The sequence below is a fragment of the Echiichthys vipera genome (genome assembly GCF_963691815.1).
Source record: "Echiichthys vipera genome assembly, chromosome: 17".
Taxonomy (NCBI): Eukaryota; Metazoa; Chordata; class Actinopteri; order Perciformes; family Trachinidae; genus Echiichthys; species Echiichthys vipera.
Genome location: NC_139842.1, coordinates 23,125,060 through 23,143,532, shown reverse-complemented (window position 1 = coordinate 23,143,532; position 18,473 = coordinate 23,125,060). Strand labels below are relative to the sequence as shown.

Below are 18,473 nucleotides of genomic sequence, written 5' to 3'. Positions count from 1 at the left end.
AACATTCAGTTAGGGAGTTGGTGGAGAGCATCACTGAAACCATAGGGATTTGTGTGTCATTATTTGTGAACTAAAATTCGCTTGTATGTTTGTGTCAGCGATTCTGCTTCTAATAATATAAAACTGTGACTAGCAAACGCCTTTACACAATACTCTAAGTCAACTCATACTGCATGATGCCACATTTTCATGTTACTAATCAATTAATTTGCTACTAAATTGAATAATCATGAGGTGTATTTTCACACCAGACCGGCTTAATATATAGAGAGCAACAAATGAAATTCGTCTTCAATTATCCACAACTGTCCTTTGTCTCAAAGGACCTCATTTTGGAAGCAACATACACAAAACTAATCTCTGAATGGTCCCATAGCACAACAACAGTGTTGTAGACACCACTAAGCATCTGTGTCAGCTGTATACATCACCATCTGCCATGTAGCAAGCTAACACCGCTGAGTAATGTTGTCATTTGTGTCTTGTGAAATAGTTTGTAATGTGTTATTAATCTTGGTGAACGTGGCTGAGGTTGAGCATGCTGTTTTCCTCTCTCCCCGCAGGCCTCCCTGATCCCTTTGCCAAGGTTGTTGTGGACGGTTCAGGGCAATGCCACTCCACAGACACTGTGAGGAACACACTTGACCCCAAGTGGAATCAACACTATGACCTGTGAGTCCCAGACACTTTAACATCTCTCATCTATTTTCAAAGGCAAAAGAAAATGAGATTCCTTCTAGGGTTTTTTGAATACCTCCCACCTTCTTAAAGATTTAATCTGATTAAAAACAGTAATTTGGGGAACTGCTCGGGATATTTCAATGCCTCACAATTTTGATGTCTTTCTGTATTTAACCTCGATAAGTGAGCACAGTGAGAAGTGTCAGGCTGTCATTAACAGAACCTAAACAGTAACAGATGTAAACAGCTCTTGCAGCTGGTCTCACTCATCTTGATACTCTGTAATGACATAACCCCTCTGCACCAGCAAAGAGTCTAAAAACGTCACTTGGAGCAGTGTTTAAAGAAACCAAAAAGGCGGGCGTCTCCAATAGTATTTTCTTTCGTTGACTGAAACACGTGCATGTCTTGTTGTACCCTGATGGCCTTTCCCAAAGATGGTTTGTCCTGTGGAAGTAACCTGGAAAAAAACCGAGACGGAGCGCGTGAGTGAAAATGTGAGAGTGAAAGTTTCCAGTATTTGCCCCGGTGTTTATCCAACGGTCATGCATAGCCAACAGCGAGAGGAAGCACATGTCTCCGTTTGTTTGGTTGCTGGGGATACAGGACCCTCTCTCTACATGGCTGTTAAATTCGCTGCTCGGGTCACATTTGACAAGAGAGGAAAAAGTCACATGTGTGTGTGTGTGCGCACACCTTTTTTAAAGATGGATCAATGGAGAGGAGAACCCAGACTCGTGGCTCAGTGGAGCTTCTCTGCGCTAATTTGCCCCAAGAGCCCGCCGACGTGGTTGACTGCAGTTTCTGTGCAAATTACTGGTGTTTCTGTGCCAGTGATAAATTTAACAGTGTGCCCCCTTTACTGTCTGTAGTATTTATCCTCAAGGCCAGCAGAAGGATTCACAGGTGGTGTGTTGGAGGAGAGAGGTTTTAATTGAGCAGGCTAGAGAGCCGTCTTTCTGGGTCACACTTATTAAAATAGGGCCTGCAACACCTGGTGTTCTCACTACAGCCTGTTGCATTAAAGCTGTTGGCACTGAATCTTTTTTTCCATTTGAGGGTGTACGTAGAAATAATGTTTCAGGTTGGGTTAGGGATGTCGAGAATAACCGATTAAAGCTGCGATATCTATACTGTCCTGATTCCTGCATTGTTGCCGCGTGTGTGTGTGCGCGTGCGTGCTTGTGTGTGTGGCTCACTTTAAGTGAAATTCAGGTGTAAAATCATCCCAGGCTCTTTTTAGGCAAATACACTCATCAAAGAAGCCATCGAGACAATTTTTCCTGTGCACGAACAGAGAAATCCGGCTAACACGGATTAGCTCGGGGCGTTGAGTTGAACGCTTCAAACGTCTTTTTTGACCACTAACACTGCTTCAAATAACACCAAACCTCTACAGTAGCATGAGAAGAGTCCTTACACATTAAACGAAGCACCAACAAGATAGTTCGTGACATCAGAGTTTATTGTGTTTTGAAAGACTTACCTACTCGACCGGCTCCTTTCAGAGTAAAGTCCATTCAAGTAAATTACAAATACAATCCAAAGGGAGAGAGCCCATTGATGATTTATTCTTGCAAAACACGGAAACATTGTGTTTTATGTAAGTTTGCTTAAATATCTTTACCTCCAGTCTATCCGTAGTCAGTTGCTGCACTCTGCATTCTTCTTCAAGCGCGTCTTCTTTAGGTTAGAAGCTCTTCTAGGAATTATGAAGTCTTCCTTTTCCAAATGTTTGCTGCAGATTCCGAGATTAGTAGTTACCTGGATGTAAAGTCAGTTCTATGAGTTTGTGGATAGCCCTCTATTTTCAATATAAAGTAGTGTCAAATAATAAATTCCCTCATTAATCATGAAAATAAGGTAAACCGGGAAATTTCCTCTGACAATAATCGGGATATTAAAATTTGTGACATCCCGTGTGTGTGTGTTTGTGTATGTCCAGGGTTTCTTTGGTCACAGTCAGCAAATTGGCCTATGAACTGTGACCCTTCAGCATTGTTGCAGGACGCGGTCGGCATGCCAGGGATTGCAGACAGTCCATCTGGCTGCCTGCCTCTCGCGCTTATTCTGCCCGGCACCAAGTGTTTAAAACAGACAATGATTAACAACTGCAGGATAGAGTTGAAATTAAGGAAACGTTAGCCCTAAGAACACAGTGATTATTAATGATTAAATGACTACCATTGACTACCTGGACAAATGAGAATATTCACAGTAGGGATAAAATAATGTTTTTAGAGGACCTTCATAAGTGTTATGAAGTCTTTTCAAGCGTATTCTGAGTCTCCCTCCAGTGTGCACTTAATCGCATTTGGTTAATTAGGAGTTCCTAAAATATTACATTATTAAATTGTCCATGTGCAATATTAAGTACCCAGTCTAGACTCAAATTATTTACGCCCACTCATCCAGCCATTTTCTTCCCACCATCCAAGCACCCAGTTAACCAGTGCCACTATTAATGGCTTTATTAGATGCTTAGTGTTACTGTGTAGTAGAATCAGGAAAAACGATGCAGAGGAAGCCTCTCTCAATAACATTCACTACTTGGGACTGGAACCTGCTGATGTCCTCAAATTGACTATCAGGCCTTAGCTTTTGTTCAGTTTATATATCAGGTTTTGACTTCAGTTTTGCTGTAATAAAGTGTTTTTTCTCCTACTTTGACCGTATGTTCTTGGTAGGGACTTGCAGGAAAAAGCTAGTACAAACACTGCCAAAGATGCCTCATGTATGAATACAGACTTCCAAGTAAAAGATGTATTTAGAAAGCACATCTGACTCTTTAACTCTGCTGCTTTTTCCTTTTTTTGCCATTGGCCTTTTGTCTCGCGCATGTGCATGTGTGTGTGCATGTGTGTGTGCATGTGCGTGTGAGTGCGCCTATAACTGGCATTAAAAATCTGAGCCAGACTAATGAATTTTATTACATGGAGGATGATCCAGATGACTGGGGTTTGGTTGTAATACTTCCCTCCCGTCACGTCTGTCTGACATTGCAGCTCTCTCACATCGCACCCCAGACAGGCATTTGGCATTGACTCAAAATGTCCAGACGTCTTACTCACAGCCCCATTGTTTCATATCCCTTTTGGTAAGCAGCATGATAATTACGGTGGGATGCAGTTCTGTGAACTATACAGATGATTAGTTTTTAGACTGAGGGAGGGAGCCCACCCGAGCAGATGTGCCACAACAGGTTCACATGGTGAGATTTTATCACACCCTTGGCCCTGCCTGAGAGGATGGAGGAGACACAGGCAGTCAGGGAATAATATATCTGTCTCATCTTATTCACTATACATCTTTGGCTGTCCGAATACAGTATAGTCAGCTGACCATGTTCTTAAAATAAGAGTACGTTATTCCCTTAACATTGTTGTTTTTTACCATGTGAGCACTACGACAGCTCAAGGAATGACAATGTTGCTCTGTTAGTCGGTTGCTCCAACACTTTGGTCCAGACTGAAATAGAATAAATAATATATAGATATTCGTGGTCCCCAGAGGATGAGTCATACGTACTTTAGTGATCCCTTTTCCTCTAGTAAAACTTGATATATGAACAAATACCTGCGAAACTAATGACCAGGGATGAAACGGTTAATGGTTTTAATGATAAACAACTGTGAATTTGCAACAGTAAGTATATAGTGGCTAAGGTACACCTTTGAAATTTGGGTACATGGACCTCAATATGAATTTGCCCCCTTACAAAATAACATAAGTGTTGTTATCAAATAACAACAAAGGTGTACATTAATTGTCATGTTTCAATCTTTATCAGAACAAGTACACAGTGTGTCAAAAATGCGAAGCAACAAACACTCGTTTACATGCAGTTTATATTCAGGTTAAGGGCATACACCGGTTTCTCAAACACCATGTAAACATGAGTTCTCATACCCAGGTTAACAGACCTAGATGACTCCTTCAGTTCCCTGATTATTCACGCATGTAAACAACTTCCTCGGGTTATTATTGGGTGTCTCATCAGCGCATGCTCCCCGCTCCGCGGCGGTGACTTTTGACCCCATTTTCGAATTAGTTTCCAATTGGTGCTGCGTATGTGCAGCTCTCAAAAGAGATGAGAAGGGGAAGGGTGGCTCTCTCTTTAGCTACTTTCATCATCAGCCCTTGAAAAAAACTATGTATTTAATAATTTTTATCACTTGCCTGATTGAGTAATTAATTTGCTATATTTGTTAGTTGTGGTAAACGTGTAGTTTTACTTACTGCAGACAATCAAGCAATCCCTATTGAGCCCTGTTATGTAGCACAAAGTGTGATTTAAAAAAAGAACTTCCAGCCGATGACGTGCATGCAGTTTGTCTCATATGTTCACAGTGTAGTTTAGAAACTTATCCTAAACAGCTTCAAAATAGTTTACTCAGGGGCAAATAAACCTTGAATTATATAACTAATATTAAAACCCTCCACATTTCAGAGCATAATTGATGACTGTTCGTACACAATTACATTTTTAATTAAGCTGATTTAATCAGAGTGGTCATTTGTGTTTTTCATATATTAGATAGAAATAGCTACCTTTATTTCCCTTAAAATGTAACTTTAATAAACACACCAAGAGGGGCTCGAGAGCTGAGCTCTGGCCTAATATAAATAGCCATCTTTTAGAACAAATGGTAATTCATTTTGTACAGTCTGATAGATGATTTTAGAGTAATTTCATAGTTGCTTTTCATTGCTGCATATCCCGTCACTGTAGCTACATTTCATATCCCTCTACTGTGTGTCTCCTCTCTCACTCCTGCTGGTATGTGGGGAGGGCTGCTGTGAATAAATGAATCACAGGATCACAGTCTGCTTGTGGTGCTCTGTCTCATTCTCAGACGCTCAGGGTCAGATTTACACATTCACACACACTGGCTGGAAAATCCCTCTTTTCTGCCCCACCTTCCTCTTCCTCTTCCACCTCCATGTCCCAATTGTGTCGCCTTGTGTCCTTGACAAGGCAACTTAGTGGTAGCCTCTGTTGCGGATGTGTGTCTCCCCTGCGTCACTGTGGGCATCCTGAGTGAGTCTCTTCATGTCACATGAGCTGTTTTAAGTTGACATTACCAGTACGTCAGCTTTAACTAGATGAGCAATTGTGTTTCACACAGTGATTGTCATGGTATCTATGAGAGAGCATTATTAAATATTATGTCTCCTCCTTCTCCCTTATCCCCTCAGATACATCGGAAAATCAGATTCTATCACCATCAGCGTGTGGAATCACAAGAAGATTCACAAGAAGCAAGGGGCTGGGTTCCTGGGCTGTGTCCGCCTTCTGTCCAACGCTATCAACCGCCTTAAAGACACAGGCTGTAAGTGTCAGTATTACCCCATTTATTATCATTTTTTCACATTTCTAAGCTGAATATGACTCTTGTTAGTAGTGGAAGGAGCCATGTTGCGTATTAAAGTTTTGGACCAATAGCACTGCAATGAGCAATGTGTTTCCACTGTATGGTACGACTCTGCACGACTCGACTCACTTTTCTGGTAGTACCTTGCCTGATATCAGAGAGAATTTTCAATTAGTTACTTTGTTGCTAACATTGCATTGATTTCCATGGAATCGGGGGGGTTTGCGTTTAGCTCTTCTTGACCAAAATGTTATCAGGACCAAATTGATCCTATACTGACAGTGAAACTAATGTAATCATATCGTGAAGGTTGGGATTCTCAACAATTTATCTAACTGCACTAGCGACCGTAGACTGTATGGTAGCTACAGCGGAGCACGGCAAAGCTTATGACATTACCACGTTTAACTAACTTGGTTGTCATTGGCCAGGGAGTTCTGTCTATGTAAATCAAAGATTCTCTTGACTAAAGATAACGCAATTCAAGGAAATCTACATATTATAAATGCTCATTATAGATGCACAATCCCCCGTGAAGGTATAAGTGAAACTACAGTTCTAAATATAGCCTACAGTCAGCTATTGTCAAAGAAAGGTACAAACAAAATCAATTTATAACGACACTACTTTAAATAAGATGCCCGTATCAGAAATCAAATAACTCAACCATGACCGATTCTTGGTTCGAATCCCAGCCCTCGGGGCCCTTCTTAGTGGAGTTTGCATGTTAATGAATGAATGATGAATGAATATTTTTTGGAGAGCCAGTACATTCTTGTACCATTTTCATTCATTCATTCATCTTCAACCGATTGTCCCTGTCGTGGTCGCGGGGGGCTGGAGCCAATCCCAGCTGACATCGGGCGTGAGGCGGGGTACACCCTGGACAGGACGCCAGTTTATCACAGGGCACATAGAGACGAACAGAGACAATTCAATTCAATTCAATTCAATTCAAGACAGACAACCATTCACACCTACGGACAATTTAGAGTCATCAATGAACCGAACACCTGCATGTCTTTGGACTGTGGGAGGAAACCGGAGAACCAGGAGAAAACCCACGCAGACACGGGGAGAACATAAATAGAGTAAATTGTTCAAAGTTTGTGTCCCATCTATTACCCTCCTTTTGGATTCTTAAAAAGCCTAAAATTCTGGGCATGAAAAAGTACATGAAAATGCTGTAATTGTATTTCTTTTAGATAACACACTCAGAGTTTGAGCTTTTACACTCCAAAGATGCTGTTTTACAGCTGGACTGTATGTTATTGTACTGATGATTAAATCACTGTGGAGAGAGTCAGCTGTAATAGAGTGCTGACGCCCAGACTATTTTTCTTCCAGATGCTCTTTTGTCTTGTTCTGAAAATTAAATTGTAGTTTAGTTGCAGCACAGCTTTTGTTGCCAAACTACACATATGACTTGTTTGTTTTACTTTAGCAAGCTATTTATTTGTCGTGTACTTTACTCAGTTCATTATTCGGTCTACTGCGGTGGAGAATAACTCTTTTGAGTTATTAATTGCAGCTATTCGGACTCTAATGGTAAAATGAGGCTGTATTCATAAGGCCAGCCTCATACCTATAGTATGATAAGAAGCCAAAGTTAATACCACAGTGCTGCTGTCAGGCCAAAGTGACAGAACATAGAGTAGCTCCTTTTTAGTGTCCTGGCCTCTGTCAGACCTGTGTGTGAGAGGGGTCAACACTCTGCCCCTGCCAGAACAGGAAGAGCCAATCACCATCACCCTGTAATTACAGTAAAAAAACAAGTCTCATGTCGGGAGCTAACTGGATAAATGAGATGGAGGCTTTAGTAAATGGCTCCTTAGTAAAAAGGCATTCCCAGACAGTTGGAGCTTCAGCAAAGCCCTCTGCATTGATGTTTCTACATGGCGAGCTGTTACCTGTTCGCCGGGCCCGCAGCCTCGTAGGGCAGACGCAGAAAAGAATCCCACTGCTTTTCCTAGAAGCCTTTGACAACTGTTGTTTTCCTGGAGCGACACAGGAAACCTGAACAGCGTGCCACAGCTGTGAGTGGTTTGCCTCTGCATTTCCTTTTCTCTCCTGGCCTCCTCCTCACCCCTCAGTTTCCCCTTCAGTCTCCTCCATAGACTGGCAGCATGTGCACACACACACACACACACACACACAAATGCCATTGTGACTAACTCCCTCTATCTCCGTCTGCCGATCTAGACAACTGGTCATTTTAAGCAGACGTGCATAATTGTAGAGCTATTAAAGTGTAAGATTTGTTGCGTTCACTCTGTTGTGGTCACTCTCCCCCTTGTGAGTATTTGTCATTCTTTTGTTTTTTGTGTGCATTTACCAGCGGTTTCAGCTTTGTCCCCTCCACAGGCCTTAGAGAGGGCACTGGCTTGACAAAAACATTTGTATATAATTGAGTGTCTTGGGTTGACTGTAACGTTTATATGTAATTGCAGAGTCTGCATCATTCTGTATATGACTGCATTGAAATATATGTACTTTCATGCATCTCAAAGTGAGTGCTCTTCTCTGCATTTTACTGTCTGTGGGTGTGTGTGTTTTCTGTTTTCTCTGTGGTTGCTGACCTCCGGCCAGCCTTGTAACAGTTTGACCATTGCCTGTTTTGGTCCCTGTTTAGTCTAGACAGATATCCTGAGCTGATCTGCATGACAACCAGACAACAGAGAGCAGATAGTGGCATTTCACTTGTCTGCAGGCAACTTGGACATTTTTTTTTTGTCTGTTCTTTTTTTTTCCGCCTGATCTCTCTCTTTCTCCCTCACTCTCAAATTCCGCAGACTTTAAGAAGTTCAGACAAAGAGTTTCCAGACTTTGGCAGAAGTTCATGTCCATGCTAAGACTTGGTGGAATAGTGCAGGCTTTGTACTGAAATTTGTCAAATGTTTGACCTCTGCATTTGAACTCAAGCCTGCTCTGTACCGATGCTCAGGGAGACTTTTACAGCCCGTGGCTGTTCCACAGACCAGACCATCTGTTCCAGGGCACAGCCAAGCTGTGGTCTGCAGACAGAAGAATGAAAGACAGATAATGAGGGAGAGAGGAATTGACTGTGATGTAAATGATACACAGCAATGGGACTTGTCCAAGGAGGAAAAGAATGCATCCCTGCACATGCTAGTTTACATGTAAATGCTTGACACTGACGAATCCTGTCTTTTCTACTCTTTCTTCTTTATTCTCATTTCCTGTTTGTCTCTTTCTCTTTACTTCTGCACTCCACTTCTTCTTTCTTTCTCTCCACAGACCAGAGACTAGACTTGAACAAGCTGAGTCCCAATGACAGTGACACAGTCAGAGGCCAGATAGTGGGTGAGTACAGATGGACACGCATAACAAGGAGGCATTTGGTAGCACAAATAGTGTGGGGTCGCTTTAATTAGAAAGTAAATAGAAGTTACACAGAAACATAAAATAGTCCGTCTGGGGTGTTTTCCACTGACTCTTCTTCACCATGAGGTCAGATGTACAGCAAGTTGTCCTTCATTCGTTATGAATTACATATTGAAGGAGGGTGGCATACTAACCACTAATGCGCAGCATTTAGAGTACAAAAACAAGGTTAAAGCCAAGGTTAACTATTTAAAATCCATTTCTGTATTTTCCTTAAAATTATCTTGTCATTACGTGACCGTTGTTGTAGTAATCATGGAGGTGTGTGTGTGTGTGTGTGTGTGTGTGTGTGTGTGTGTGTGTGTGTGTGTGTGTGTGTGTGTGTGTGTGTGTGTGTGTGTGTGTGTGTGTGTGTGTGTGTGTGTGTGTGTGTGTGTGTGTGTGTGTGTGTGTGTGTGTGTGTGTGTGTGTGTGTGTGTGTGTGTGTGTGTGTGTGTGTGTGTGTGTGTGTGTGTGTGTGTGTGTGTGTGTGTGTGTGTGTGTGTGTGTGTGTGTGTGTGTGTGTGTGTGTGTGTGTGTGTGTGTGTGTCTTTTTAACCCCACAGTCAAACAATATTAAAAATGCATTCATTTTGGCCGGAACATATTTCTGTTTGCTGTCCATGTTTTTATATGTTGAAAAGTGGTAACCACCAATGGCAGCTAAAGGCCATACATACAGTGTATATCAGAAATACTCCTCTTGAGTGTGAGAAAGTGTTCTAAAGCTCTAGTCCACCAAATGTCTTGTTTCTCGTTGCTGAAAAAGCTGTCAAATTTATCACAGGCTTCATATAAAGTTTCGTATTAGATTTCATAATGCCAGACCCTCCCTGCAGAGGGAAAATATGAAAATGCAACTTCCTTTAACCAGACCCTCCAGGATACTGATAAAATTGAACCCCATCCCTGCTACTCATAAAGATATATAGCTCAATGTTGTGCTTTGATAGAATATCTGTGCCTGCACCGTAATCTGCTGGCTAGTAACAGTGTGTGCATCTGTCTGCCATGTGTTGCTGCAGTGAGCCTGCAGTCAAGGGACCGGATAGGCACAGGAGGCCCTGTGGTGGACTGCAGTCGGCTGTTTGACAATGATCTCCCAGATGGGTGAGTGAGTTTTGGGAAATCTCTTATCATCTCAGCAGGAGTTTTTTGGAGAGGCTGTAGCAAAGCCTAAACAATAAATGCAGCCGTCAACTCCACGGGTAAAGATGTACGGAACATGATATATGCATGTGGTGAGACAGAGCAGCGAGACAGAACACTACTAGATGGTTCTGCGGCTGCTTAACCATGTCCGCTCACTGCTGCGTCTGTGTATGTTTCTGCTGCCAGCTGGGAGGAGAGGAGGACAGCGTCTGGACGAATCCAGTACTTGAACCACATCACACGCACCACACAGTGGGAGAGGCCTACCAGGTGAGTACACTCTGCAGCCCACAGAAACTCAAACCCAGACCGCTTAAATCAAACAGGAGCAGGCCGATGGAAGACCGCAACTCTGGCCACAGTGCTCCCAAACTGGGGGAGTCTGTCCAGAACTGGGGTGGGCTCCTCGAAAAAAAGGTGACAGACAGACTGCTCCAGACAGTGGTGTTTAATGATGTGGAAGAGCCAGGGAAGTTACAGAGTTGACAGGAGAGGAAACAGAGGCATCTCTTCCCTCGTCTCTGACTCCGTCTTTTGTACTTATGTTTCTATTAATCACTCACTGCTTACCAAGCTTTACTTCAGGCAGTCCCAGTACTTTTGTTTGATTGTCTTTGTGTGCTCCCTTATATGGATTTCCCACTTCCATTTTTTACATTGATGTACCATTACCTTACCTTTTTCCTCTTGATCTCCTCTGTGGTTCTGTCCTTCCCTCTCGCCCCCCTCAGGCCTGCCTCAGAGTACTCCAGCCCTGGCCGGCCCCTCAGCTGCATAGTGGATGAGAACACACCTGTCAGCACAAACGGTGCCACGCCTACCACAGTATTGCCACCCATTGACTGTGACCAGCGGGCCCAGGAGAGACGGGTCCGCTCCCAGAGGCACCGCAACTACATGAGCCGAACACATCTGCACACACCCCCAGACCTCCCCGAGGGATATGGTTAGTGTGAAGCCAGCACCACAGAGTGCACCTATAGTACAGAGTATACTGTGTATATGAATGAACGTTTATTGCTCAGCCCTCATCAAAATAAGGCAACTAAGGCTGCAGCTGTTGATTATGTGAATAATCGAGTATTCTACCAATTATTCTATCGATTAATCAAATAATCGGATAAGAAATAGTTTTGCTTTATTAAAGAGCTGATTGGTTTCCTTTTTGAAAAATTTACAATAATATAATATTATATGTCAGCAAAATAAACTCATTTAGTGCATTTAAGTGTCATATTCAAGCAAGCAAAGTGCCATATATGGTCCGCTGCATCAGACTTTAGTTCAGTGGAGCTCCACATCATCTACATGTGCTGCCCAGGTGGAGCCAATTGAAAGTAATGACACTTTGAAAGTTAAAAATGTCGTTACCTTGTAACGTTGTTAAGGTTACCTTCTGTCGGTTTGCTCCGTGGAGACTGTATGGACCTTCTGCTGATCTGCTGTAACATTGATGTTGTGCTAATAGTTGTTTTAGTAGACACACTACAGAGTTGTTGTTTTTTTAAGTTTCAGCTTGAAATTATCCCAAACTTTGGACACTTTTCTGTCGTTTTCTCTGGCTTATCTTTTCTCTATTCTTTCGCTATTTTCTCTCTCTTCTTCCACTTTGTAATCAACACCATCACATCTCTGCAAAGAATTTTTATGATTTTAAGTGATCAAGTTACTCGAAGAATTGTTTCAGCCCTACTACTACTGATTTTAATTAGACGATAAAACTTCATTTATATAGCTTTTGTAACACAGGTTACAAAGTGCTTTACATCAACATCAGTAAAAACCAAAGAAAACACAAATATCAAGGATAAAGTGCATACAATTTAATGCTGCCATGCTAATTGCTTCGCCTCTGCTGTCCTCCCTGCTCAACACTGAGCTCAGTAACCCTGATAATCTGTGTTCTTATTGAGGGCCCTCTGATGAGCCTGAAATACTGGCTCCATTTCAGACAATCTAGTTGAGTTGATCTGGCTGTTAAAGGCTGGCGGGGCCATCTACTCCCCCTTCTATTGTCCTTTCTGCGCACAATCAAACAATCAGACACATTCATTTAAAAGCAAACACACACAGACACACAAGCTTCGATCCCTCACACTGCCCAAGGGAGTTTTGTTCAACCTCATAGTAAAATCATTTGTAGGATTTGAGCAGAGCCATAGAACTACGCTGCTCTATCTCTCTCTGTCCATACTTTTTTAATTCTCTGCAGTTCCTATAAACCCATCAGCACTTCTGATTCTCCTCATGTCAGCAGCCAAGATGTGTCACCCTGTGTGTCGATCGTATATCGTGCACTCATCGGGGCGGGTTTAGAAGGTTATGTGTACATGCATGTTGAAGCAGGGCGGCAGATCCAAAGGGATGCCAGAAAAGAGTTCTGGCAGGCCGTTTCATGGAAATATCTCTGTCAGGCACTGATGAATGAGCTCACCAACTCAAAAGTCAGACAACCCCATCTCTCCTCTCCTTTCCTCTCCAATGTTCTTCACCCCATCTCTCACCTCCCCTCCTCCGCCTCTTCCTGGCTGTCTTTTGGGATCTCTACTGACTCAGACAGTCCTTTTATCTCCATCTGTGTGATCTCTCTTTTTCACAGACAGAGCACAGACACAATCTTTCTGTGTGTGGCTTCCAAATTCAACGCAGTTCCCATATAATTGAAACATTTGACCCTTGTTGACACAGTGTTGTAGCTCTGCCATTTACGGAGTCAAATCAACATATTACCAAGTAGTATCTCCTGATCTTGCATTAATTAATTCAGTTTTTAATGTCTTCCTACAGAGCAGAGGACCACACAGCAAGGCCAAGTGTACTTTCTCCACACTCAGACAGGTGTAAGCACGTGGCATGACCCCAGAGTACCAAGGTACGTCCTCAACGGGATCTTTGGAGGGTCTCTCCGTGTAACAATCAAATACACTGATAGAACAATTAGATCTGTTTCCCCTCATGCATGAAAGTAGGTGCCAGATATGAATGCTTACTAATTAATATTTGTATTAAATTATATTATACAGTTGTGTTTGTCTTATACGCTGTGAGCGGTCATGTACATTTCACAATGAGTTTTTGAAAAGTCATGGGAAAAATTTTGGGAACCAAGTCTGTGGCCTCAGGCAGACAACATCCCAACATGATGTTCTCCATTTTCACTGTTTTGCTTTGCTGCTTTACTATCCACCATATAAATGGCAAAACATATAAAACACAAGAATAATAAAATGTGTACATGAGAAATTGAGCTGTCCACAGATGCTTACATCAGTTATTATTCCTTACGGTCCTCCTGAATACACCAACCGTCACTGACAACTGACATATAACCTGTTTCATGGTCTCTTAGTCCTGGTCTCCTTGTAGTCTGCCATAAACCTGCAGCTGATTATGGGCCTGACATGCTGTGAGAAGACCCATGTCACGGGGCTCTGAGCGATTCGGTCCTCGGCATGAGTGCTGAAAGGCCTCAGTCTGGGACACATGGCAAACAGCACATGGGTCTCAATCAGCCATACCAGAGAGACGGGCATGTGTGTCCTCTGGATTACCATATTGCAAAAGAGATGCACATGCACACAGGTCTACATGTGCACAGACAGGCTTCAGTGCACTCCAGACGCTATCAATAAAACATATTATAATACCTGGCCACTGCTTGCATTCTATCAGTATATGAGTGATACATGATATTTTTATTGCTCTTGATAGGAGGCTATTGGTCACGCCACACCTCACCGGGTGCTCCTTAGACAGCTCCAACATTAGCAGATGGCTTAGCTGCCAAGCTCTCATCACTTGTGAGGCTCTGGTCCTCTTTTGGCTTTAACCCTGCAGAACAGAAACTTCAGCGCCAGCATAGCGAGCCTGCTGTAATTTCTAAATCTTTTTGTCTCCACGGAGTCCAGCTGAAAGGGGTTGCAGGGCAGCAGTAAATAATTTAGATGGGAGGAAGAAGAAAAATAGAATAAAAGTGATTTCTCAGACATCTCGGAATCTTGCTGTCCGCTTGAGTCCAGTTAGTCAGTGCTTTGGTATGTTTTATACCTAGAATTTGATGTGTGTGCTCTCTTTTCCCCTTTCCCACCCTACGCTGCCTCTATTTTTCTTAAATTCCTGCGCACTAATGTTTTATTGTGTGCTGCATTTCAGAGATCTGAGTAATGTGAACTGCGAGGAACTGGGACCCCTACCTCCTGGATGGGAGATACGGAACACTGCCACCGGGAGGGTTTATTTTGTCGACCACAACAACCGAACCACGCAGTTCACCGACCCACGCCTTTCCGCCAACCTGCATCTAGTTCTAAAGTGAGTACTGCAGTAATCTTGAGCCAGAAAAAATGTAAAAGTAAAAGAAATAAGACGGTACATAAAAAAACCAGTGTATAAAAGTAGAGAGATTTATTTTCTGTCTTCATTTTTTCTTGCGTCTGTAGTCCAAGCCCGAGCCCCAATGGTTCTCGAGGAGGCATCGAAAGTCAGAATGTCAGGTAAGCTTTGGGCTGCATGCCAGTAGACTGGAACACACACAAGCAGCGCACTCTCTCAGACATTCACAGACTCACTCAATTTGCCTCCCCCTCAGTCGATGTTTTACAATGGGATCCTGTGCCAAGGTGTGTTCACCACCTGTAGAGGTTCACAGTAAACCGTCTGCTGAGCAGACGTTTGTGCGTGCACGCACACACACACAGAAATATATACACAGTGCATTCATCCACAGACTTTCTTTCCACACAAAAATTCAGATTCCTCAGCCCCGCAGAGGTTTTGATCATAAAGGCGTTTTAGCACACAATCCGTCACAAAGCTGGCTTTGGCCAGACATCAGATAGCTGAGTGGAAACCAAGGCTGCTGTGTCTGTGGCTGAGGAGCGTCTTACATTCAGGAAACGGCGCATAAATTTGATGCCCAAGTCAATGAAGTGTGTGTGTGTGTGTGTGTGTGTGTGTGTGTGTGTGTGTGTGTGTGTGTGTGTGTGTGTGTGTGTGTGTGTGTGTGTGTGTGTGTGTGTGTGTGTGTGTGTGTGTGTGTGTGTGTGTGTGTGTGTGTGTGTGTGTGTGTGTGTGTGTGTGTGTGTGTGTGTGTGTGTGTGTGTGTGTGTGTGTGTGTGTGTGTGTGTGTGTGTGTGTGTGTGTGTGTGTGTGTGTGTGTGTGTGTGTGTGTGTGTGTGTGTGTGTGTGTGTGTGTGTGTGTGGGTTCGTGTGTGTTAGTTCATGCTTCTGTGCTTGGTACATGCCTGCGTGCATGGATGCACGTTTTCAGAATTTCTTCCCCTGTGCAGCTGTTCAAACACATAGTGTGCGGCGATAGCCATAGAATTACCAATAGGTTCTTGCTCCACAAAGGTGGAGCAGTGTAAGGGTGCCTTGGTGGGCCTCCTCCGCCTGACCTCATTCCTCCTCCGTGCAGAGAGCGACGGAATGCGTCGATGGAGAGATCAGGTTTCCTTTTTTTTCCTGTTCTGATGGATCAAAGAACGTGTTTGGGATTTTGTATTCCTTTTGCTTTTTTCATCTATGGTCCTCTGAAACGTCTTATAAAAATTAAGCCTGGCATGCCACATTTGTTTTTGATGTAGGAATCATTTCATGACTATGCCCAGATGTGTGAAAATCTCATGCATAGATTCCTATTGTATATGTATTCTGGTAGTATAATTAGTGCACATCAAAGCCAGGAGGTGGGCATGTTTTTTTTTTAAGTTAATATCACAGGAATTACTTTTTACACAGGCAAAAACATTGGCGTCTCTATTAGTGTTATTAATGTCGTGTAGACGGCCCATTTTTGTTATGTGGTTTCATTTATATAAAAGTGAACCAACACAAAGTGTTAGAGTTGAGCTGTGGAGTGCTGTAGCCTACATCCTGGCTGTTCAAGGACACATGGACTTTGGCCTTGGATTTATGAAATAACTTGTTTAGCATGAGTAATGTTTAATGAGTCTACCTCGATCCATTCTAATTACACTGACCCTGTAGTGGATGATTGGTTTGGTTCCGTTTCTGTACTAACTGAAGCTGCTGTACTCTTGCTAATAGAATAAACTTTGGATTGACTTTCTCACTCGTGACAAAACTCTGGAAAACATATCAGTCGTCATGGATTTCCATCAAGACATCTGCCTTTTATCAAGTCAGGGATTTTAGAAATATTCAACCCTTGTGCGGTCATCCCACAAAAATGTTTGATATATATATATATATATGTCCATCAAACTTACAGTTTATTGCCTTTTTTATTTGCTAAAGACACTGCCTAAGCATCCAGAGCAGGGTTTTTGGTTATATGATGTTGTAATCTTCTCCTGAATTTAAGCCCCCTGACTGATCACTGTTCAATAGGTAACTGAATCCTTGTCTGGTTTTAAGACCTGGCTGAAGGACTGCCCTCTGTACAGTTGCATGAGAAATATATATGACATTTCCCAGACGCTTCTGATTTGTTGCATAGCGAAAACATTGCTTTTATTATGGCGACTTGTCCCTGCAGTGAGCATCTTCAGGTAACATGCACCAGAGTCGTGCTCATCAGTCAGGAGTTGGAAAGAGAAGAGAGAACGCTGGGGCCGGCAAACACGAGAGAAAGAGCAACAGAGAGACGGAGCAGGAATGTTTGATTTATGGCGGATAGTGCAGGAAGAGATGCTCCATGCCCCCTCCTTCCTCCTCTCCCACCCTCTGAGTTGTCTCCAGTGTTTGGGTGCTGTCAGGAGAGTGCCCTTCCTGTCTCCTCTCCCTCCCTTACCTTCCCTCCCTCTGAGTCTAGTCTGCAGGAAATAAAGGGATTCAAGATGAGGTCTCGAGTGTCCTTTGGGGCCCTGTGGCTTTCTGGGATAGCAGGAAGTGATTGAAAAGCCAAACTGGATTCTACTGAGTAGACACCATAAACCAAACTCAGTCACTTAGTTGAGGAGAAGTTGTCATTGTGGTAGAGGAGAATGTAAGTTGTTGGGCAGATACTGGAGAGTAGCAACACATTTTAGACTGGATTCTGTCATTAGGCCAACTGACAGACAGTTACAGTTTCTCCGGATGCTCCATTTCATTTATTTATTTTAACCCTGACATCACTTCAGCTACATCCACACTACTACATTTGTATTTACTACTACATTTTTGTTTAAAAAACGTAGATCTTTTGTTACATTCAGCCTAACATCCACAATGCTGAGCTCCTAAAAGGCAGACGTTTGGAAACACTCATGAGCCCGTTTTAGTTTGGAAACTCAAGGGTTGGATTGTAGTCGGTGGTTAATGCAAATAAATCTCTGCTCTTAGTTTTCACCATTGTTTTTTCTCCAAAGTACTTTCTGTATTTTCAACTTATACATCCATCATCTTTGACCGCAGAGTAACATTGAATGGAGATGATTTCTGATACAGAGGTCAAACAGTTTTAGTTTTTGAAACATCGCCATAGCAATTTCAGTCAAAAACATCATGTACGCACTGACCAGGCTTGGACCCAGTCTGGTCAGTGCGTACATGAACTGATGAAGCTTCTTGGAGTGAAAACGTAGTAGTGTGGATGTAGCCTCAGAGTGTTGTAGCCTACACGTCCATACCGCATGCACACAGACTGACGTGAGTATGGCTTCCACCACCCTCTGTGCTCGGCTCTAGAGTGGTGTTTATGACCCCGCTCAGGGCCAAGCATGCCTGCTACCCCCCACTGGAGTGCAAAAGGCCACTGTGCAAATAATCCTTTAGTGCCGGCACCATAAAGGCTCTTTTGATTCTGTGTGTGTTGTGTGCCTCTCTACTGTGCCACCCTCTGAGGCTGTCTTCCCAAACACAGCGCCTAGTTCAAAACTCATATTCCCCATCCAATGCCAGAGTGGAGACCTCTGTCATTAACCGCAGATGATGTTC

The 18,473-nt window shown here is 43.0% G+C and overlaps 1 protein-coding gene across 2 annotated transcripts in view; it reads left to right on the top strand.

Moving 5' to 3' along the window:
* Positions 1-18,473, top strand: part of smurf2 (SMAD specific E3 ubiquitin protein ligase 2) — a 60,572-nt gene that overhangs the window by 27,206 nt on the left and 14,893 nt on the right. The window contains exons 3-11 of one of the 2 annotated variants that reach the window (XM_083932020.1): positions 564-672; positions 5,881-6,014; positions 9,315-9,380; positions 10,466-10,550; positions 10,779-10,862; positions 11,324-11,538; positions 13,380-13,464; positions 14,745-14,903; positions 15,032-15,085. In XM_083932020.1, coding sequence (XP_083788146.1) covers positions 564-672; positions 5,881-6,014; positions 9,315-9,380; positions 10,466-10,550; positions 10,779-10,862; positions 11,324-11,538; positions 13,380-13,464; positions 14,745-14,903; positions 15,032-15,085 — 991 coding nt within the window. Of the gene's footprint in view, positions 1-563; positions 673-5,880; positions 6,021-9,314; positions 9,381-10,465; positions 10,551-10,778; positions 10,863-11,323; positions 11,539-13,379; positions 13,465-14,744; positions 14,904-15,031; positions 15,086-18,473 lie in introns of both variants that reach the window. The other variant, XM_083932019.1, reaches the window with a different exon arrangement.